Genomic DNA, 25016 nt, shown 5'->3' with positions numbered 1-25016 from the left:
GTACAGAAGGTCCCGGGTTCGATTCCCGGCTGGGTCAGGGATTTTAACCTTCATTGGTTAATTCCAGTGGCTCGGGGGCAGGGCAGGTAGGGCCCCATTCTCATAGATACGCAGATCGCCTATACGGTGTCAACTCGAAAGACCTGCACCCGGCCTTTTCGGAGGCCACACACCATTATTATTATTAATGGTCCGTTATTGAATATTATAAATTTTCCAGCTAACTCATTCCTGGTTGCCAGCATTTCGCCCCAGTGTGCGAAGTTGGGTTCATCAGTTGGTAAATAGCACACCCACAAAGACGCAAAGTCATAAGTCCTTAAAATGTCAGAAACGAAAGTGGTATACTCCAGTATCAGTTGATTATGTATGTGATAAGCATTTACCTTGATTCCTGATGGTTTCCAGGTTCAATGGAAAGAGCTTTTTAGATGAATGCTTATTCTTATTGAGTAATTCAGTTGAAGAAATTATTGGTGGTGAAGTCGACGAGATGCGGAAGTTCCAGGATGGATCCGTTCTTATAAAGACATCGACAGCTGAGCAATCATGTTGGCTACGTAAAGCCTAACTTTTGGGAAGTTTGAAGTTTCCATTGAGAAGCATCAATCTCTGAACTATTGCAAAGGAGTTATTTTCCACAGAGATCTGGTTTGGGCTTCCAATTATACTATGATCAGGTACCTATTCAGTGATAAGCTGCTTGATATGGGGGCTTTCATATTGACCTTCGATGCCAAGTTTAATAATATCTATTTTGTATTCTGATGTATTAATGTTAATTTATTATAGCTGATGATGTCCCTTAGGGGACAAAACTTGTACTAATATAATCTGTATATATATATATATATATATATATATATAAAATAAAGAGTTTTGTCTGTACATTGCTCAGAATTTAAAAAGGATGGTTTTTCTGTATCAGTCGTGCCCACAGTAACAAGGAAATCCACTTTTTACTGTCTGTCTGTATGTACACGCATCACGAGAAAACGGCTGAAGAGAATTTAATGAAAATCGGTGTACAAAGTCGGGTGATGAGTCGCTACAATCTAGGCCATAAATAATTTTATTCACGCTGACTGAAATGGTAGTTTAGGGGTAGGACTAAAATTTAATTCTCAAATATTTATGTCATTAACGGTCATATCTTAATGAAAATCGGTATACAAGGTTGGGGAATAAGTCGCTATAATCCAGGCTATAAATTATTTTATTAACGCTGAATGAAATGGTAGTTTAGGGGTGGGCCTAAAATTTAATTCTTTAATATTTGTTATTAATGGTCGTATCTTAACAAAATTCGGTAGAGGAAGTCAAGAAATAAGTCGCTACAATCTAGGCCATAAATAATTGTATTCACGCTGAGAAAAAATGATAGTTTAGGGGAAGGCCTGCAATGGAATTCTCAAATATTTATGTTATTAGTCGTCCTATCTTAATGAAAATCGGTATGCAAAGTCGGGGAATAAGTCGCTATAATCCAGGCTATAAATAATTTTATTAATGCTGAATGAAATGGTAGTTTAGGGATGGGCCTAAAATTTAAATCCCAAATAATTGTGTTATTAGTGGTCGTGTCGATAAAAACTACATAACTAAACTTATATAGTATTATATTTACGATCATTTATGTATTATACATTGTTACCATACCAGCTATGATCAAGGATATTCATGAATTTGGATTTTTGTTAGTAAGTCCTTATCAGTGCCGAGTCACGAGAAAATGAGTTAACAGCATTTAATGAAAATCGGCATGTAAAGTCGGAGAATAAGGAACTATAATGTGCGCTATAAATAATTTTATAAGGCACCCTAATATCACAGAGTCGAAAGAAAACTGAACATGAAGGCCTACAATATAGAAAGCTCATAAAATTGATCAACAATAACATTACATTGACCATTGTTTGTTGTGATGTGCTTTGTCTTATGTTGCCACTAATCTCCGATAGATAGTATTACTGTTGCGTACTGAGCATTTTTTTAAATTTGCCATACGTCGCACCGACACAGTTAGGTCTTTTGGTGATGATGGTATAGGAAAGGACTATGAGAGTAAATGAAGCGGTCTTGGCCTTAATTAAGGTACAGCCCCAGTATTTACCTGGTGTGAAAATGGGAATCCACGGAATAACACCTTCAGGGCTGCCGACAGTGGGGTTCGAATCCATTATCTCCTGGATGCAAGCTCACAGCTGCGCGCCCCTAACCACATGGCCAACTCACCCAGTCGTGCGAGTGTAAATGTCCTCCTAAATATTGGCGGGAATTAGCTGGGGAGTTAGGTAACTTTCTTCTTTAGCATGCCATTCCTATATTTCATAAATTTTCCATTACTACTGTACGTAACACACTGGTTCATCATAGCATTCGAGTGTAGTACTGTTCGTAAAAAGTGAGAAAATGTGCAGTTTTTCATTTGATCGAGTATTTTATATGATAACATTGCTTTTTAATCGCTACATTCCTACTGACATTTTTGTAATGACCTATGTTGACTTAAGTTAGGAAAACCACAAAGTCAGTCTTTCTGAGAATCCCGTAGCAAAGCACGGGTACATCACCTAGTAAATTATAAATTGTATTGAATAGGCGGACCACTTGTTTATGATATTTATCTTAAATATTCTCTATTGGATATATAGTCAATACAGGATTATTATTATTATTATTATTATTATTATTAGAAATGATGCTGTCTTTCATTTTCACACCCTTCGTGGCCCTTCTCTTTCTTTGGCCGATACCTTTGTTTTATGAAGTGTTGGATCCCTTTCATTTTTTTTCCCTCAACCAGGTACCGATCTCCACACAAAGTTCTGTATGACTGAGCCGGACATCACAAGTGGCGAAAAGTCATAGTAACCACCAACAAGAAGCATTAGTCATGGAAACTGGAGATTCCAAAATGGTGTCCACAACACCTGGGATATCAGCAAGTGAATTACTGCTCACGTTGCCCAGCCCTCCTACCAAAGCTCAGAACCAAAATGGGAAAAAGGGGAGCGCTAGTAGTCTGAGAAGAAGCCTTCTTCAGCTCGGTCGGGGGTCACCGCATCCCCGAAAAAGCCCGGCAATTCATCTGCCAAGCCTTCTCCAGAAAGTGCAAAAACAGTAGACGAGATTGAGGAGTCTCGTCATTCTCTTGCTTGTTCACATTCTGGGGAACCTAGTTCTCCCAGGAAGAAGGTCCACCATTCCCACTCGGTGAGATCACCATCTGCAGAGCGATCGGTCACAGTGTCTACCTCTTCTGGGGAGACAGTGGAGACTGAAGCACTTATTAACGTGGATGGTAACGATGACACAAAGGACACTGACATGGAGGACAGAAAATGGACGGCATTAGTTGGAAATAAGGGAAAGCTATTTTCCTAATTTCGTAGCGCTACCAATCCACACAATGGCACTATTGCAGTTGAATTGCATTAGTTATACTTCTCGACTATCTGAGTTACATCAATTGATATTTGTCTCTGTGGCCTCCATAATCTGTCTACAGAAGTCTCGTTTGAGACCTGGACGCAACACGACTATGAGAGGATATCGTCTTTATTCTAAAGACAGAGTAGCTGTAGATGGCGTGGCAACTGGGGGCGTTTATACCATAGTCCGCTCCTGACATCTTCAGACAAAATATCACTCCATACTCAGCTGGACGCAGTTGCAGTTCATGCTCCATTGCCAGCAGTGGCAGTGGTGTGCAACGTGTACTTTCCACCAGACTACGATTTTGAAATACTTGAACTCCGAGATTTGATCACTCAGTTACATCCCCCTTTTCTCTTGCTGGGAGACGTGGACGCCCATAACACCCTCTGGGGTTCTCTGTCTTTCTGTGCTAGGGCGAGAATTCTCGAGTTGTTAATTGATCAGTTCGGTCTTTACCTTAAGACCAAAATTAAGCAAAGTCTCTTTTACTTTTATTTATTATTAGCATTAAATCTGTATGCCTATTACTTTTTTTATATCACAACACTCAGGTTTTGAAATAAGCACTTTCGTAATGCAATGCAATCTTGTGAACAGAGGGTATTTACTATGACTATTCTGTGTCGAGAATCGGATATAGACTATTATTTCGTTCAGTTTTGAGAACAGAGGATTGTTGGAATTAGCTTGCAGGCAGTATTTATGACTGGTCATAAATAGTAGTTTCTATGTTTGAAAATTCCCTGATCATTCAAAAATAAGAGGCTTGGTCACAAATGTTAAGTTCAATTTCAGAGTTCAAGATTTAGGCTTTTTGACACTATTCTAAGAATATTTCCTTTGAGTGTGTGTGTAAAATACTTATAAAAGTAAAAGACAAATCCAAGCGAATACCTCACAGCCCGGTATAACTGATGCCAGGGCCCAATACTGGTGGTTGAAACACTGATATAGACGCCTTTACAATGAATTTCAAAATCCTAATTTCCTGCAATCTAGCAGAAAAGTGGAATTCTAATGGACGACTCCTAAGGCCGAGTTAATTTTGTCAAGTGAAGGTAAAACACATTACCAGAGGTCTCTAAAATGCCAAAAATTATGACTTGCAGTCAGTGGTGTATCCTGGTTTCCCCACAGAGGCATGCAACTAGTAACCATGCAGTAGCACAATGTATTTTTAGTTCTACTCACCCTAATTACATGTAGGTGAACTCCCTGTGATTCTTTTTTCAAAACTCCTTGGTGATGTCACTGTAGAACTCTTCACGTGCTTTCATCTCGGTGAGAAGATCCTTCTCTATGGACATTATTCCTAATGCAGAGAGATAACTCTGACTTTGAGAATTGTGGATGAAAGACTATATTCGCTTTAGTGCCGAGAAAGAACGTTCTACAGATGATGGTGTAGAAGGAATGGTTGTAACCACTGTACACAATATATAAAGCTCAGGGCGACCACTGGTCAATAGGAACATCTGGGTTTGAGCCACAGTCTTATCTTTGAAGTGTTCAGAAGTGAACCTTACCCTCAATTCAGATTTAAGTCGTACTATATCAAAGTATTTTCCATAGACTTCAATCAGTTTACTGAACTGCTCTTAAGGAAAATCACCAGAAAAAAAGGAAAATTTCGTACAATCAAGCATTTCAGTGAAGGAAAAATCTCTTAATGAACAGACGCAATATTTTAACTGTACTAGAATTATATCATGTATATCCAGGTAAATCTTCCTTTACTATAAGCAAAATGAAGTTTCTTCCTTTCCTTGGTGGATCAAATTTCTCTTCTGTTCTGTCCCAGAACAGAACTAATTAAATTGTTAGCAAATCTACTGTTTCGCATTATTGATACGAAGTACTTCAGTTTCTAATGAATTCACTTCCCTGGTGCAAAATGCAATGTCTAGGGTCATATTGAAAGATGTTATATGTAACATCAGTCTGTGAAAAACCAGGCGAGTTGGCCATGCGGTTAGGGGTGCACAGCTGTGAGCTTGCATCCGGGAGATAGTGGGTTCGAGCCCCACTGTCAGCAGCCCAGATGATGGTTTTCTGTAGGTTCCCATTTTCACGCCAGGCAAATGCTGGGTCTGTACCTTAATTAAGGCCACGGCTACTTCCTTCCCTTTCCAAGGCCTTTCCTCTCCCATCATCGCCATAAGACCTGTCTGTGTCGGTGTGACTAAAATAAATTGTAAAAAAAAGTCTATGAAAATATTTCATTAAAAAATTCAGAAAAACGTTCAGAAGAAAATTGAACTAAAATTCTGTTAACTTCGCAAGAAACTTGCTTGCCTCATTGATTGTAATGTTATGTTACTTACGTAAAGCTCTTGGAGAGGAAGACGATATTCCTCGACGGTCTCTAGTAAACAGCTAGAATAGTTTCATCTTGCTGGAAACCTTTTCTTGAAGACTGTCTGGCAGGTTAGTTCTCATAAAAGAACTGCTAAGAAATACCACAAAGTCACTCATTATTATGAAGAATATACGACATTCTTTCGTGAATGACATGGCTTGAGAGAGAACTAAATTAAGCTTATGCCTATAACAGTGGGTGAAAACAACCTCAGGAACTAATTCAATTTAGCTCGCACGCCATTCACCTGACCTGCAAGCGCCGCCACTCCATCGAAAGTCTGTGCAACTACTTTTTGCAGCAGTCAAATTGGTCCAGACAATCGCAAGTCTCACAAATGCATTTGCTGTCCTATCAGAACTCACATTACAAAAACCAACAAATCTTTCAACATCACCATTATCAACATATCTGAGGACAATAGACAACTGCAAAAAGTTTGAATCATCAAAAGTCCCATCAAAAATAATTCCTACGAATTTTCGGCAGTCATTCTGGTGCAGATACCTTGAATTAAATCATTCTGTATGAGCGGAGAAATAATAATATTACTGGCTTTACATCTCACTAACTACTTGTACAGTTTTTGAAGATGCTGAGGTGCCGGAATTTAGTCCCACAGGAATTTTTGTTCGTGCCAGTAAATCTACCGACATGATGCTGACGTATTTGAGCACTTTCAAATACCACCAGACTGACCAGGATTGAACCTGCCAAGTTGGGATCAGAAGGCCAGCGCCTCAACCGTCTGAGCCACTCACCCCAACAGTGGAGAAAGTGCTGTAAATAGACTCACTGTTGTGAAGTGATGTAATCTTTCATCAACTTCTGCTAACAATTTAAATAGTTCAATGTAATTTCCTCTGTTGTCGGATTCACTAGCCTTATTGTGTCCAAGGAATGGTAACTCTTGCTTTTCCAAAAAGCATGTCACTGCAGTCAGCCGTTTTGGAATTTCTCGTTTTTTTTCTTAACAGCTTCGTTGTGCCTTAGAACATTTTCCTGCTTCTGCTTATCCAACTATGAATCTATCCCAATTTTACAAAAGGTACCTGAGGATATCCATGTGTAGATATGAGAATCTGATTTCTCGTGCCTCACAATAGTAGTGCGCAGGTTGTTTAGATCTGCAGATCCACTTTTCTTGATGTTTCAAGGGGAATTTTCACTGTCAGTCATTAAGCAAGGCCAACAAAATAATTTGTTTAATAACTCGGAGCCAAATAGTTTTACTGTAAATTTCTGGATTGAACGTGCAAACACAATTCTTGGTTTCTGTTTTTAAATTTGCGGCTAAACTGTTTCACTATCCGCCTCCATAGTGTAACGGTTAGCACTATTAGCTGCCATCCTTAGTGTCCTGGATTTTATCCTGGTACTTCCAGAAATCTAAGATTGGCAGGAGAGCTGGTATATGGTTAAATTGGTACATGCACCTCACCTCCATAGAGGGTGTGCCTGAAAAGAGCTGCAACACCGCAGGATGAGGACACAAATTTACTTACTATTTTAATCTTTTTGTGAAACATATGGGTTTCAAGTGGCTTTCTAAACAGATTGTTAATTATATGTATTTTAAAGTCATCCGTTGTTAAGACCATATATGCAAAAAAGAGAATAAAACATTTGAGACCGGGCGAGTTGGCCGTGCGCGTAGAGGCGCGCGGCTGTGAGCTTGCATCCGGGAGATAGTAGGTTCGAATCCCACTATCGGCAGCCCTGAAAATGGTTTTCCGTGGTTTCCCATTTTCACACCAGGCAAATGCTGGGGCTGTACCTTAATTAAGGCCACGGTCGCTTCCTTCCAACTCCTAGGCCTTTCCTATCCCATCGTCGCCATAAGACCTATCTGTGTCGGTGCGACGTAAAGCCCATAGCAAAAAAAAAAAAAACATTTGAGCACACAATTAATGAAGACACTAGTCAGCTACTACTCAAGCATTGGAGGTAAATCAGCCCAATGGCATTGGTCACTTTCGTCAGGTTAGGTTCTCGCCAGGGGATAATCCAAGGTTCCCGCTCAATGTTACCTTGAACATTCCGACTTTCTGTAAGTTGCTAACAGTTGGGAGAGAGTAGCAAGTGAATGGTGACAAAGATTCAAGTGCAGTGACATCATGCGGAGGGTTTCAGAACAATGTCTGCCACCGAATGCAATTTTAAGATTGAATACGTTACGTCCTTAGCTTCTCCATTTGCTCTCTTTTTATTTCTACAGTGGATTAGGTGGCAAGACTACACCAGCGTCACACATAGTCAAGCAACGGAACTAGTGCAATTGCGCAGAACTTTTGAACTTCTGAGAAATGAAATTAATAGTAATTGACTTCAAACAACCTATAATCATACTTCAGACAGTTCTTTGCACTATCATAATGCATGCAATGAAAATATGCCCCTATATGGAATACTAATGCCTGCTCTTAAAAATTCAACCACCTCAGACAGGATCAAATCAGCCAATTTCCAATTGCAAATCAGATATTATACATGATCAACTGTGGCAGCACTGTTATTGAAACATATTACAGTAGAACCAATTTATTCATTGGGATAGCATATTTGTGGTTCAGTCTGTGTCTGGAAGGGAAAAATTAAAGGAGTGAGTTAATTCTTTTAATATGGAGTGTGCAGTATAAGGTGCACACAGACTATAACTGTCATAGAAGAGTAATGATAGAAAGTTGTATTTATTCAGTCATTTCAGATATTTGACTCATTAACTGTCAACAGGCACTTCAAAGTATAAAAGGCACCCTATAATCTTTCATATACTTTCTATATACTTAGGCTACTTTCCAATTAACTACCATCATACTTCATATACTACAAAAATCTTGTAAAACATATAAGAAGGCACTTAGATTACACAGAACAGATTGATACCATTAAATATAAATACAAGTGAAGACATCTAATATATCACCAGAAGTTATATTCCCAAAGGTTATCACAAACAATATAAATCAATGGCTTAGTACATTGTAATCATGTTCAGTTCACAAGGATTGCTTTGCATCACAGGAAGCTGTTTTCATATCTTCTAATTTTAAATGCTCTACCAAATACATTTTTAAAAGTCTCAAATTTCAGATACTAATTTCATGATGCACCAATTACCTAAGTAATAAGCTGATAATCAATTACTCTCTTCCTATAATTTATTGAGTTCTGGAAGTTTGAAATAGTTTATTCACTGTACAATACTTTATTCATTAAGATGTGTATCCTTCTGATGAAGGGAAACAGAGATGATTCAAGATAACTTGTCTCAAGTAGAATTCTAGGGAATCAATGACACAGCACATATTCACTTAAGGTAATTTTCATCAATTCAAGTATGATTATTACATCAAAGAGACACTGACTATCTATCTGATGACATGTTCCAATCACATTAGACAAAATCTGTTCCTCATCTGGGACATGGGTGCATGAATACTCAACCATGTTCATGATTTTGATGGCATAATATTTTTATTTTATTTTTTACAACTTGCTTTACGACACACTGACAAAGGTAGGTCTTATGGTGACGATAGGGTAGGAAAGGGCTAGGAGTGGGAAGGAATCAACATACAGCCCCAGCCAACATTTGCCTGGTGTGAAAATGGGAAACCACGGAAAAATCATCTTCATTGCTGCCAACAGTGGGGTTCGAACCCACTATCCCCCGAATGCAAGCTGATAGCTACATGACCCAAGCCACTTGCTCGGTGGAGGTGTAATATAAGCCCTCGTGGATAAAAATAAAATATGTCAACATAGAATCAATGACACAGCACATATTCACTTAAGGTAATATGCATTAATTCAAGTATGATAATTATGAGATAACAACTACTATTCACTCATATTTAAAAAATATTCATTTTTAGTACCAGTATTCAAACTTTCATTGGCAAATATATTTTCAGTGTTTCAGTTCTAAATCTTCTTCATCATGCTGAGGAAGAGCAGTAAATACTGGATAAAACGGTGTGTCAGAAAACTCATTAGGCCATTAGAATTTTTATAGATTGTGTGGTCAAAGAAAAATTTCTTATACAGTAGGACAGACTATAAAAATATTATATTTTGAAAATGACATTCGTCTGGAATCACTATTCCGTATCAAGTGACTGCCAAATTAGAGACATGTTTTTGAATTCAACCTTTACACAACAACCGTTTTTAGAAAAGGACATTTCCTTCGTATCTGTCCTTCTATTTTTCCCTATTTATCCTAAAGTCACCTTTAACTGTCAGAACACACTACGGCAGATCATCTGCTTGACACAAAATTAACAATGTAATACAAGCCTGTACAGAGTTCTTGATTAAACTCGCAATCAGTTTAAGTTTTGAAAGAAAAATACATCAAGAAGTAAGTATAAATAACCACCTAATCGATTAGGTGGTTACTTATACTTACTTCTTGATTAAACATCGATACGGTCATGAAATGGACAACTTGTAATAAGAAAAATACATGACGCCTTTACTAGATAACATGACTTTCAGATTGCAAATTTTTGTAGTTACGTAGTTTAAGTGAAGTCGTTTAAGCGGTACAATTCATAATTATGTAAAGCCCACCAAACTGAAAGTTTTGCATCACTAGAGCATAAATAATTTTCATTATACGCATTTCGATTTTAGTAAGCTTACATGAAGTAAAAAACACAGAATGCTACAAACAATTTTTTGAGGTTACAAAAATTGACAGCTCAAACTTGTGTCAAGGGAAGTGACTATATTGTATTAAATATTTATGCTGAGGCTGAGTTATCTATCATACAAAGTAAGACCATATTCTCTTCTTTTCAAAAGAAGTAGTATTTTGACTTTTATAAATTTATAGCAGTAAACTTTCTTGTCTGTAGAAATGTATTGCTTTATAATTGTGTAACTGAACATGCAGTATTTATGCACTTAGCCAATGATATGTTATTACAGCATTTGAATTTCACTTAAAAGATTATATTTTTCATATAATGGCATGGCAAATGCAAACCAAAACATTAATACCTATACAAATATCTGAATGGAAATGACCTTTCCTGCATACAAAATTTATTTTACATATAATTACACACATAACCAACCTGTCATAAACTAACAATCATATTGGACCTGTAAATAATTGCTGCAAGGAAATGTAATAAATTATATCACACATACAGCAATGTTGCTTTTATTAACCTGTTAAACATCTGAAGAAGACATGCAGTTATTCAGACCATCTCATTTTTATATTATTCCTAAACAGTTTCAATGAAAATCTACAAAAGGAAAAAACAAATACTAGTTCTCAGTCTTATGAATCCAAACTACTAAAGATTACACTGCAAGACATAACCTAATAAATGTTCTTGTCATGGAAAAATTCAGAAGTAAAGAACAAATAGAAGTGGGAAATGCTCCAAGAGTAGGTATCTGGAATAGTGTCTGATAAAATATTTGCCTTTTTTATTTTTATTGTTCTATTATATTTGTTTCCATAGCACCATTGGTTCAATAAACCATTCTTTTTATTTATTCCTTCAGTGGCTAGAAAATTTAAGAGATTAAGACAGTTATAATGTGGGTTTTTTGAAACCATGCACCACTGGCAATTGCTAAGAAGATTGCTAACTGTTCCAAAGAGTTAAGATAACAACTATATGGAAAGAGTGCAAGCATCTCATTCCAAAGCATGACTTTCCTTGTGTTCAAGTGGCTACTAAAATGTACTATTTGATTCATGAATCATAAGACCCCTAGTAATAAGTGTAACAATTTTATGCACGTTCATTAAATTGGAATTCTAGAATCATGTTTGAGAAACATAGTGTATAGTATTTAAGGTAGGTACCAGATTATAAAATGGCAGGAAATATAATACGACCCAAGATTATGTCATAATAGAACGATAAGCATACCAGTAGTAAGAAAATTACATGCTTGTAAGTTAACACGCATTACAAAGTGATGATAAAATATATAGAAAAATTAAAATGACTTCAACCTTCCTTTCATAAAGGGTAAACAAATAACTTCACTGGAGCTCATTCTTCCATGTGAGAACAGTGTAGACTACATTACTTACCATTGAAAAAAAGAGTAGTAAAGTCAGAATAATTCTGTATACTTGAGTAAGCATGTAAATTTGAGTAAGATGTGCTATTGGACAAATGCTATAAACAAGTAGTTGTATAAATTTACAAGCAGGAAATGAGAAAAGAACGTGGCAATTAAAGACATATGATAAATAACATATTCCATGCTAAGTGAATACTTAAGACTCAGTGGAATAGAGAATTCGATGGGCAGAAAAGGAAACGGATGGATACATTGTGCTTTTGATCTGAGCTTTTGAGTTGCAATTATCAGTAGTATATGCCAAATAATTCACTGTTTATAGGCGAATACATCATGAAGTGACGGTCAATAAAGTAGCAACAATAAACAGCTGTTCTTCGTGAGTAAGAATAGCGGGAAGTATAATCCATTTTTTATATAATACTCATGAAAACCTGCAGCAAAAAGGAAGCTCAGATTAAGAAGCAATGCATTATAATTCAATGATTATGCTCCTTAGTGCCATTCCACTGTTTTCAGCATGCAAGAACTGAAATCAATTCCTTGAAGGCATTAAAGTGTGTTCAGAGTAAGTGAAATTCCTACCGATATAGGATGCGGTATTCTAACCATTAAGTAATAAAAACAGAAAGACAAAAAATAATGTATGTTTAAATAAGGGTAGGCTATAACATCAATAATGGAAAATATGAAGGGTTCAAGACTAGAGAACAGAAGGCTAACCAGATTTATTACCTGCCTGCTGACTGAATCTTTGGTAAGGTGGGACGGGGGATTATTTATAAGAATTTTATGTTAACAATTTGCTATATAGAACAGATTTTGTCGGAAGTTTATCAAAAGTAGCATGCGGTATATGGAATGAAATTCTTATAGAGAGCAGTTGAAAAGGCAAGAATAACACACAAATAAGATTCTTAGAAACCAATCCTAGCCTGGGCCATTAATAGACACAATGCAAAGGAGGGTGCTAATAAAGTTCAGTCCCTCGAGTATAATGGAGAAAGATTATAGACTAACAGGATCTTCAGGCTTGACGGGGATCAAAAGAGGGGCCTAAAGTTTTGGGGTAGAATGAAATGAAGAAAGAAGCCAATCAAAAATATAGAAGAGAAAAAAACTGCATACGGTAAGATAAGTTACATAGAGTAATAAACTGAGTAGAAGAGAAGATGATGATAAAGACTATTGTTTCAAGGATTCTAACATTTGCAGATATCATGGCCCAGAGGTGAAGGTGACCGGAAATGAATTAAAAATGATGATGATTAAGTTACTTAACTATTTGAAGGTAAGAAATTTTGAGTGGGGTACTATGGAGGTGCTTGGCCCCCATACTAAGATTTGAAAATTGGCAGGCAGAGATCATTAAAAATTGAATAAAGCTAGGAAAAAGGCATCCCATTCCCCTAGCAGTCCCTTTACATAAAATGGACATTATTTCAGAAATAACATGAGGTTCTGGAAATTAAATAAAAATATAATAAAAGCTGCCCGTGTTATTGTTTCTCAACAATTACCAGCAAGAGGGCAAAAGTTCAAGTATTATTTACATTTTAGGAAGTAACATAAAATTAGTTTAGAGATAATACTGGTACAATGCAAGAGCATCAGGAAAAGCTAACTGAAATGAGAAGGATCACTTCGGCCACTGTCAGTATAAATATTTCTTTGAATAAATTCCATTTCACTTCTTTTTTCTTTAATAGAGTAAACTGTGACACGCATGTGACGATCATGTGGAATTCAATAAACCTCTATGTATATAATTCTGAACTTGCCTTTCAACATTGAACAAGTTTTATCAGTTTACCTACTTTTGAAATAATTCCTTTCACAGTAGATATAAAGCTATAACAGTCAATAGCTCTGCTTTTATTCTCTCCTGACAAAGCATGAATATCACAGTTGTTTTAATTCAGGTACACAGCATACTTAGGATAGTATTCAGTGTCACTGTAAGTGCCAATTTTCCCAACAACAATAATTGCCTTCTGTCCTCCATAACTGCGAAGACTATTAATAGCAGCTCTTGCTCTGGAATAGAACTTGGGCTTTCTAGTTTCACAGCCAGAAGCATCAACTTGCCTTGAATATCTCCTACAATCACAGTTGAACTCGCACGCATTGCCTACATCTTGGGCAAATACAGGATGAAATTCAGTAGTCTGAAATAAACAAAAGAACCACACCAAGCTCATTAGTTCTGCTTTACCAAATATGTATTAATGGCAGTCATTATTAATAATTACCATTAATAATGATACTTCTATTACACCACTCCACATGATTTCATTCACCTTTCTTTCCGCATAGTTCAAGATGCAGTCTAAGGCTTTGATTTTATACACTTGTAAGTGGAAACAGAGTGGTGTAATAGAAGACAGGGGTCTCTTAATGACTTATGTAGTGAATAAACTTTTAATTTTCACTGGTATTGTTTTGGATCAATGGCTATTAGCTGCAATAAATCTATTAATTTATAATAACACTAATGTTTGAAATCTTCTTCATAGTCCTTTCTTAATTGCTTGGGGTCGATACTAAATGTGGTTTAAGCCTAGTTTTACGGCCAGTTGCTTTATCTGATGCCAATCTTCTTTCTGGTACACAACAGGTCATGATCCCCCGTTACAATGTTCATGACAATTGTTACATATATACAGTATGTCCCATGTGGAGGAATATATTCACTATTGTTTCTATGGTGGTTTAAACCCATCCCTTAGGCTGTTTGTATTTTCATGGGAGGTTTGTGGTGGGTGGGGTTGAGTCTTTGGTCATGGGCAGTTCTATTGTTAGGTATGGGGGGAAAGTATGTGGAGGGAAGGGAACCAGGGTAGCGCATTACCTAGGAATTACGTTAAGGTAAATGTTGAGGAAAGAGGAGGGTAAGGAGAAGGTGATAATTTTTTCACATTGGTACCAACAACGTAAAGCAAACAGAAATAGGTACTAAAATAACTGCGGATGTGTGGGATCTGGTTCGACAGCAACAACATAGTATTCATCAATTGTAGCACAGAAGCAATTAGAGCGGGCCGAAATATTGTTACCAATGGTATTCTGTGCAGGAGGGATACAGATTGGAGGGTGACCAGGGATTTAACTCTTAGATGGCAGAATTTAATACTATATATTAAATCCCATAACAGGTTGCTCACGAGCAGAATTTAATATGCTAAACTGTCAGAGATCCAGCGTTACTGGCGCACGTAGTAATAAAAAACTCAACAGATTGCAGTAAATGACACTTTTAGGTCTGGCTGAAAGGGGAATCCTCGAATGGAGTTGCGTTCCCTGCTAGCTTTTTACAAGCTGTGAGAGGCTATCGTGTTCAGTCAAGCATGCTTCACGAGTTTTGAGACTGGCTTTTTGTAATTTATGCAGTTATTTTGTGACATGAATTGTAAGAAGAGAGTCGTAGAGCAAGAGACTGCTTCAATTTTGAACTCCACAGATGTGGTTGACGGTGATTTTTCATTTGAAGAGACCAGACACAGAAATTTAAGTCTTTTCAGGGTAAAAGGAACTTAAGTGCCCGGGGAGGACTAAAGAGCTGACGAAAGGACTGATGTGAGTAAGTCCCAGGACCTTGTTGTTACATATACAGTATGTCCCATGTGGAGGAATATTTAAATATATAATATTAATCATGGACCAATTTTTATGTTCATATTTTGACATGATGACCAAGCCTAGAGAGTACTTTTCATTTATTTGATACGGAAATTTTAGACATAATTAAGGGAAACAAATGGAAACAACAGGCAACACCTCAAAATAGAAGATGTAGAATCAAAGATTAATCATCTCTAACACTATCTGATATAAGGACTTTGATTGGCATAATAACTTATGTATGGAATAACTCTTATGCCTTTTATTCGCTAACATGCTGCCACGAAGAAATCAATAATATCCTATGCTACTCTGCGACAGAGTACATCCAACATTCAGGACAAGTTATTAATAGTATATACATATGCATGTTTATAGCTACTGTTCGATAATTCTGGATTTTTAATTTGTCATATTTTCGGTCCACGTAGTCATAAAATGCTTCCTCCCGCTTAGCGTTAAATGAGACTATGGATTGGGTATGTGGGGAATTGTGAGCGAGATTTACAGATTCTAGTAGGTGGGTGGAAGATAGGGATCTACACACAGATGGCCTTCACTTGAACCGCAATGGAACATATAAAGTAGAGGGTTTGTTTTGAAGGGTAATAGAAAGGTACACTAAGGGAAACTGGATGGACTAGGCTGTAGTGATGACAGTGCAGGGAGCTGGAAGTCAAGTAAAGGATGACATACAAACTGTTAGTGTTAAATAGTATAAGTATTGAAGAAGAAAAACGGGATTAAGTAATTTAATAGATACACTAGCTGATCAAAAGTATCCAGACACCTATCTGAAATTGCACTCAATTTGCCATATTTCCGGTCCACGTACTTTATTTACCCATGTCACGTTCCCTATTATTGGACATTAATAAGTGGTGGGCCCACCCTTCGCCTTTCTGATGGTTTTAACTCTGCTGGGGACACTTTCAATGAGGGGTCTGAATGTCTGTAGAGGAATGGTAGCCCATTCTTCTTCAAAAGCCAAAATCAGAGAAGGTAGCGATCTTGGACGCTAGGGTCTGGAGTGATAAATCACCTTAACGCCAGTGCGGTGAAAAAGGAGTCGAGACCAGTTGATTTTACGGTTCGTAATGTACTTATTCTTATCATAAACTGACCATTTTTAATCTTTCCTGGGTTCGTTTTCAAGAACCATCTTTTCCTTTGGAGTACATAATGTTCGATTACAGTAGATTCTCCTGACATATAAATAAAAATTTAAACACATTTGAAATAAACGATATGAATGATATTGACCGTGCAGTTGTTCACCTCTATAATAAGGTCAATAATTCACGGCAGTATATCATTCTGAAAAATGCTACGATATATACCGTAATGTTACAAAGTTTACTTGATTTTCCTGAAACCTTATCTAGCGGAATGTCAGCATGTAAATCAATCGTTTCAATCGAACTCGGCAGATCCTTGTAAACTTTTGAATGATCTGGTTGTATTAATTGTGGGATTGATGAGAAGAATTGTAGTACCAGCATATAAGGGAGATCTACTGACAGTTGATGTACGACATCACAAAGCCCACAGAATTTACCTCAGACATGAAGTAGAAGGTTTGTTGACAGGACTTACAAGATCATAGTATATTAACCTTGGATGTGGAAGATAATCTTCGGGGAAAATGCGAGAATTTTCTGTTATGTCTTGCATCTGAACTGCAACGTTGTCTGCCAAAAAATGTAAACATTCTTCAGAAAGTGTAACTACTCTCACCATCCAAATACCTACGTGTTATAAAGAAACCCATCGTACCGTTAGCTGAGGAAATGGAGTTGCCTAATTGTGACATAACCAAAACTGACTTTCAATGGACAAAATTAACAACAGTGACGTGGCAAAATACAAGCAATACGGTAGAATTATGGAATGAGATTAGGTTATACAGGGATGCATCGGGTTTTAATCCATTCCTAGATCTTTCTGACTTGGCACTGATGCCGTGGTCAAATGCTGAGGTGGAGAGAGCATTTAGACAGTTAAACTTGGTAAATACATCACAACGTAACCGGATGAATATTCAAATGATTAATTCCATCCTAAGTGTAAGGGCTGGCATGAGGCGCATAACAAAGTGTTGCCAAGACTACGATTTACCCACAGACGTAATTCGCCAGATCGGAACCATGGCAGCATACCGCGGCAAGGAAGATCCACGCCCAGCACCAGCATAGTCACAGATGAGTCCGCCTTTGAACTCTTTGCGTGAATGAAGACGAACATTTGATTTTTTAAGAATATTCATCTCACCAATCCCAATGAAACTCACAGATCAAGTGAGTGAAGACATTTATTTTATTATTATTATTATTATTATTATTATTATTATTATTATTATTATTATTATTATTATTATTATTATTGCTAATCATTTGAGATCGGATTTCTTGGCAGAATTTTAGCAGATTTTTAATAGTATTTAGCGGATCTAGAAAATATAAGTTGGGCCGATGACCTATGATGTTAGGCCTCCTTAAAACAACAAGCAAGCATCAAAATATAAGTTGGCAACACTGATACAGAATAAAAGATTCCTAGATCAGGTGCGGCATAATCATACATCGTAAACAATATTAGGTCACAGGGCAGCTTTTGATATATTCAAGAAAAATGAGCTTCTGCTCTCAGCTGCTGAAGACCAACCGGGCACTCCAGAACATGGGAGTCAGGAGGCATTTAATCCAAAAACAAGCACTATAGATTTCAACCTTAAATTGCAGTACAGTGTAGATGGAGCGTGCTGTTGCAAAATCGACTCATGAAGATCACACTCGAGTGCGACTCAAACAGCGCCACAATTCCACATTTTTCATTTGTAATTTTGTAATTTTAAGTTCATTCATTCATAAATTGATATTTGTAGGATGGTAAAATAAATACAACATACCGGTACCTTAATCACTAGCGTTGCTCTCGGACATTGGACGTACACCTTCTATCATTTCTGCAAGGCTTGATGTTGCTGCTTTTGGATGAACCGGGTTTGAGAGATGAACTTGAGGATGATCCGGACGATGAAGAAAGTCTTATTAAAAACTTGTCATCGTCGACATCGTCCTGTAATTTGTCTGCTTTCCACAAATCTCTTTCATTTTTCTTTACTTCGTTCATGTAATTTGCCCAATTGTCCACCTTAATGTCCTTATACGCAGCGGTTATTAAATTTTCCATATAATTTTTTTGAATGATAGTTATGATATCGGATATAGTTTTTCACCTGGGACCACACCATCTTAATAGGGTTTAACTCGCAGTGATAAGGGGGAGACACAGAATCAGCCAACCTGCCACTTTCGCCATTTCATCTATTCTCTGCTTATTAAACAGGACCCTATGCTGAGAAGCGATGTGCAACAATTCTCTCTTGAGCATCCCGTGTAACCACTGTACGATGTCATCTTTTTGCCAAGAAGCGACCGTCAGAGGTTCCAACTTACTGGAATGATAAGCGGTATTATCCAGCACAATCACGGCACCTTTGGCAGTGTTTGGCAACAGTTGTTCCGAAAACCACTTCTCATAAATTTCATTAGTCATTTCCTCGTGGGCGTCCGCCGTGTTTTTATGGCATAAAAATGTTAGTTCAGCATTTGGAACAAAACCATGTTCATTACCCGCGTGGACTAAGGCGAATCGCGGTCCTCGGCTTTTCGGTGGCCTGAGTCCCAAACTCGACCCTTCAGTGACAGCCTGCCGTACACTTTTCACTGTCGTATCCTTCCATTCTTTTGTTACTGTCTACCCGATATTTACCCATGATTCATCTGTGTAAATTATAGCTTTATTTTGTGCCCTCAAACGTTTTATCAGCCTGAGACATCTGTGCCTCCAGTTAATAATTTCATCGGTTTCAATGAAAACTGCTTTATTACCCTCTCTTAAATAACGGAAGCCTATATCATGTAAAATGTACATACATACATACGTTATCATTATAGACTGTTATGCCTTTAAGCGTTCAGTCTGCAAGCCTCTGAGAATTTACTAAACGTCGCCACAATCCTCGATTTGCAATTAGTGTTGTGGCCTCATTTAGTTCTATACCTCTTATCTTTAAATCGTTAGAAACAGAGTCTAACCATCGTCGTCTTGGTCTCCCTCTACTTCTCTTACCCTCCATAACAGAGTCCATTATTCTCCTAGGTAACCTATCCTCCTCCATTCGCCTCACATGACCCCACCACCGAAGCCGGTTTATGCGTACAGCTTCATCCATCGAGTTCATTCCTAAATTAGCCTTTATCTCCTCATTCCGAGTACCCTCCTGCCATTGTTCCCACCTGTTTGTACCAACAATCATTCTTGCTACTTTCATGTCTGTTACTTCTAACTTATGAATAAGATATCCTGAGTCCACCCAGCTTTCGCTCCCGTAAAGCAAAGTTGGTCTGAAAACAGACCGATGTAAAGATAGTTTCGTCTGGGAGCTGACTTCCTTCTTACAGAATACTGCTGATCGCAACTGCGAGCTCACTGCATTAGCTTTACTACACCTTGATTCAATCTCACTTACTATATTACCATCCTGGGAGAACACACAACCTAAATACTTGAAATTATCGACCTGTTCTAGCTTTGTATCACCAATCTGACATTCAATTCTGTTGAATTTCTTACCTGCTGACATCTATTTAGTCTTTGAGAGGCTAATTTTCATACCATACTCATTGCACCTATTTTCAAGTTCCAAGATATTAAGACTGCAGGCTTTCGGCACAGTCTGCCATTAAGACCAAGTCGTCAGCATAGGCCAAACTGCTTACTACATTTCCACCTAACTGAATCCCTCCCTGGCATTTTATACCTTTCAGCAGATGATCCAGCAGACGAACAGCAAAGGTGAAAGATTACAGCCTTGTCTAACTCCTGTAAGTACCCTGAACCAAAAACTCATTCTCCTATCAATTCTCACTGAAGCCCAATTGTCTACATAAATGCCTTTGATTGATTTCAATAATCTACCTTTAATTCCATAGTCCCCCAGTATGGCGAACATCTTTTCCCTCGGTACCCTGTCATATGCTTTCTCTAGATCTACGAAACATAACAACAACTGCCTATTCCTCTCGTAGAATTTTTCAGTTACCTGGCGCATACTGAAAATCTGATCCTGACAGCTTCTCTGTGGTCTGAAACCACACTGGTTTTCATCCAACTTCCTCTCAGCAACTGATCGCACCCTCCCTTCCAAGATGCCAGTGAATACTTTGCCTGGTATACTAATCAATCAGATACTCGATAGTTGTTGCAATCCTTCCTTTTCCCTTGCTTATAGATAGGTGCAATTACTGCTTTTGTCCAATCTGAAAGTACCTTACCAACACTCCACGCTAATTTTACTACTCTATGAAGCCATTTCATCCCTGCCTTCCCACTATACTTCACCATTTCAGGTCTAATTTCATCTATTCTGCTGACTTATGACAATGGAGTTTATTTACTATCCTTTCCACTTCCTCAAGCATAATTTCACCAACATCATTTTCCTGTTTGCAACACCACCATGATGATTTCCTTTTACATTGAGAAGATGTTCAAAATATTCCCTCCACCTCTCCAGTGATTCCCTGGGATCTATTTTGAGTTCACCTGAATTGCTCAATACACTGTTCATTTCCTTTTCCCCTCCCTTCCTAAGATTCTTTATTACTGTCCAGAAAGGTTTCCCTGCTGCTTGACCTAGCCTTTCCAGGTTATTACCAAAATCTTCCCATGACTTCTTTTTGGATTCAACAACTATTTGTTTCGCTCTGTTTCTTTCATCTACGTACCAATCCCTGTCTGCCTCGGCCCTTGTTTGGAGCCATTCCTGATAAGCCTTCCTTTTACGTTTACAGGCTGCTCTCACTTCATCATTCCACCAAGATGTTCGCCTTTTCCAATCTTTACACACAGTTGTTCCTAGGCATTCCCTTGCTGTTTCTACTACAGCATCCCTGTCTGCCACCCACTCACTTTCTATATCCTGAACCTGCTTACTGTCTACTGTTTGAAACTTCTCACTAATCATATCCATGTACTTCTGTCTAATTTCCTCGTCCTGGAGATTTTCTACCCTTATTCGTTTGCAGACAGATTTCACTTTCTCTACGATAGGCCTAGAGATACTTAGTTCACTACAGATCAGATAGTGGTCTGTATCATCGAAAAATCCGCGAAAAACTCGTACATTCCTAACAGATTTCCTAAATTCAAAGTCTGTTAAGATATAGTCTATTATGGATCTGGTACCCCTAGCCTCCCATGTGTAGCGGTGAATAGCCTTATGCTTGAAGAATGTATTCGTAACAGCTAAATGCATACTAGCACAGAAGTCCAGCAAACGCTTCCCATTCCCATTAGCTTCCATATCTTCCCCACATTTACCAATCACCCTTTCGTATCCTTCAGTTCTATTCCCAACTCTCGCATTGAAATCGCCCATTAGCACTATTCTATCCTTGCTGTTGACCCTGACCACGATGTCACTCAATGCTTCATAAAACTTGTCAACTTCATACTCATCTGCACCCTCACATGGTGAATATACGGACACAATTCTTGTCCTAATTCCTCCCACTGACAAATCTACCCACATCATTCGCTCATTTACATGCCTAACAGAAACTATGTTGCGTGCAATGGTATTCATGATAAAGAGCCCTACCCCAGACTCTGCCCTTCCCTTTCTAACACCCGTCAAGTACACTTTATAATCTCCTCTCTCTTCCTCATTATCTCCCCTTACCCGAATATCACTTACTCCTAGCACATCCAGATGCATCCTCTTTGCTGACTCAGCCAGTTCTACCTTCTTTCTTCCATAAGCCCCATTAATATTGATAGCTCCCCATCGAATTCCATTTCGTTCGCTAAGTTGTTTCCAAGGAGTCCCTCGTCTGTCAAATGGGAGTGAGACTCCATTACTCCCATAGGTCCGAGGCTTGCTTAAAGTGTTCTGAGCTCGGTAAATTCATGAAGCAGGATGCTGCCCTACTTGCACATAGTCCAAGTGAGGATCTCTCCTCTAACGGGTTATGGACCACTGATGAATTGTATAGTCCTAGCCGCCTGAGCACAAGGAGGGCCACGACTCAGAATATGTCCGAGATGCCCACTCCCATTCCATAGCAACTGGTATCCCGACTCTTAGGACCACTTACTAGGCCATTCAGCCGTTGCCCATGGTTCAACGAACTAGGACGTGACTACAGTAACCCACAAACATGAACCATATGTAAAAAGTAGTTTTGAAAAATTGTGGCAAAGAATCTTCTCAATTTACCCAACTCAAAATCATGTTCAATGTTTGTGGTATGTTAGCAAATAAAAGAGAATGAACCACCCGTCGCACTCCACTTTGCACAATTTCATCATAAATAATTTTCCTTGCATTTTTTTGCCATCCTATTTTTTGCTTTTTTTGGCGAGAGTTTGCAAAGGACCATGTGTGTGCTCCTTCCTTTCAGAACAACCTTTAGCTTTAGCTGTTTCACTGACTGCGCTACTCACATTCATAGTCTTTAAAAAATAATCCAGGACACTCATTATAATATTGCATTCTTTTCCCCTGAGTTTACCTACGGAACGTTTCTTTTTAATTTGACGATCCATTGTACATCCTTCTGCACTTTTTCTTCAAACTAAGATCCCTACGCATGAGCACGAACTCACGAAGCACACAAACGAAATACACTTGCCCTCAAGGATTGTACATATGTCACTGATATGTATTTAATCACTATTATACATATTACTGACAAAATGTGCACTGCACTGCATTCGACTGTCTGGAAATGTTAAAAGTGCATGTTTAGAAGATCACTACCGGCACTTCAGCCAACCAGACGAGTCACGCACGAAACCAAAATTCAAGGAGACATTCTTCCTGTCACAAATTAAGAACTAAGCAAGATAAGAACTTCGGGAATATTTTCAAAATAACTTCCATATCTTAAGTCCATTTGCCTCGCTTTGACCCCCTCCCCCCCCCCCCCCCATGCAAATTCAATAGGAAAGACGCTGGCCAGCGACTGACTTTTTCGTGCCTGCCCATAAAAATCCCTGAACATGACTGAAAATAAACACATATACTGCATTTTGTTATCATGTAAGTTTAAAAATAAACTTATCTACAGCAAGCTGAAATGTTTATTTACCAGCAGTGAAAAAATTAGGAAAATAATGAAAATAAAATAGCAGTTATGACGTGATAAGTTCTATTACAAGTTGTCCATTTCATGACAGTATCAAAATCAAATCAAAATCTCTTTATTTGCAAATGAGGTGTCTACCTCGGTGGCAAATGGTACACTAAAGTACATTATTGTCAAGCACTAAATATTAAATTAACAAGAGAAGAAAATTTTCCTATAATACAATATTATACAATTTATGCTAACATTGTTTTATATTAAACACACAGCTCATCCTTAATAAATTTATATTGTTTAAAAAATTCTACTTATAATATCTCCTGTACTACTTACAAATATAGTCAACTGATATACAGTATGTGGAATTACTTCAAATGATACTATACAACTGGTATAAGATTAATATTTACATTGCATTTATTTATTTACTTTTTTTTTTTTACCTGTTCTGGAACCTAAGTAGCATAACGACCTGCTGCGTCTTAACCAGAGCCCCTTTTGCCACCACTTTTCAGAGTTCCTGAAGGGCCTTCACAGCTACCGTAGCGGTCCCAGGGCCCTCGAAGTCCCCACTGTACTTCACCCCTACAGGCAGTCCCCTACTTTGGCTGTCCAAACTCCTTAGACCAGGGGATGGAATTAATTTATTCACACACATTTTTTTTTTTTTTTCTTTACAATAACCTGCACTGGTCGAATGCCCTCTTAACACTTCATTTATTTTATCTGTTGCTGTTTATTCTCTTCTTGAATATCTGTACAGATTTTGGAAAAGGATCAAACACTACCCCTGGTAAACTGTTCCACTCCTTCACACCCTTCCCAATGAATGAAAATTTACCCCAATCGCTTCTGCTAAAATTCCTTCTAATTTTATATTTGTGGTCAGTCCTGCCGATATAATTATTTTCCAACTGAAGCCTCTCACAGATATCTCCCCATGCTTCTTCTCTTGTATAGGCTCTATATAATCCTGTAAGTCTAGTTTTCTCCCTTCTCTTACTTAAAGTTTCCCACCCAAGTTCCTTTAACATTTCTGATACACTACTCTTTCTCCTGAAATCCCCTGTTACAAATCTTGCTGCTTTCCTTTGCACACTATCTATTTCTTTTATTAGGTATTCTTGGTGAGGATCCCAAACACTGTTTGCATATTCCAATAATGGACGAACCATACTCAAGTAACTTTTTTCTTTTAATTCTTTGTTGCGCCCTTTAAGTAGCCTCATTATGACATGTAACGATCTGTATGCTTTCCCAACAATGTCATCAACATGACCCTTCCAGTGCAAATTACTTTCAAATCTCACACCTAAGTATTTGCACCTGCCATCTTTTGAGATAACTACCTCATCCAAAGTATATTCAAATTCAGT

General features: G+C 37.8%; 2 protein-coding genes across 6 annotated transcripts in view; one reads left to right on the top strand and one right to left on the bottom strand.

The window, feature by feature from the left end:
* Positions 1-25016, top strand: part of LOC136858058 (band 7 protein AGAP004871) — a 493935-nt gene that overhangs the window by 15611 nt on the left and 453308 nt on the right. The gene's annotated exons all lie outside the window — the stretch shown is intronic.
* LOC136858060 (uncharacterized) overlaps positions 8472-25016 on the bottom strand; it is a 91845-nt gene continuing 75300 nt past the window's right edge. The window contains exon 3 of the mRNA XM_067137309.2: positions 8472-14031. Within this exon, the coding sequence (XP_066993410.1) occupies positions 13777-14031 (255 nt within the window). The 3' untranslated portion in view covers positions 8472-13776. The remainder of the gene's footprint in view (positions 14032-25016) is intronic.

This window comes from Anabrus simplex, chromosome 1 (assembly GCF_040414725.1).
Source record: "Anabrus simplex isolate iqAnaSimp1 chromosome 1, ASM4041472v1, whole genome shotgun sequence".
Taxonomy (NCBI): Eukaryota; Metazoa; Arthropoda; class Insecta; order Orthoptera; family Tettigoniidae; genus Anabrus; species Anabrus simplex.
Note: the sequence above shows the minus strand (reverse complement) of the source record. Positions and strands in the feature narration are given on the sequence as shown.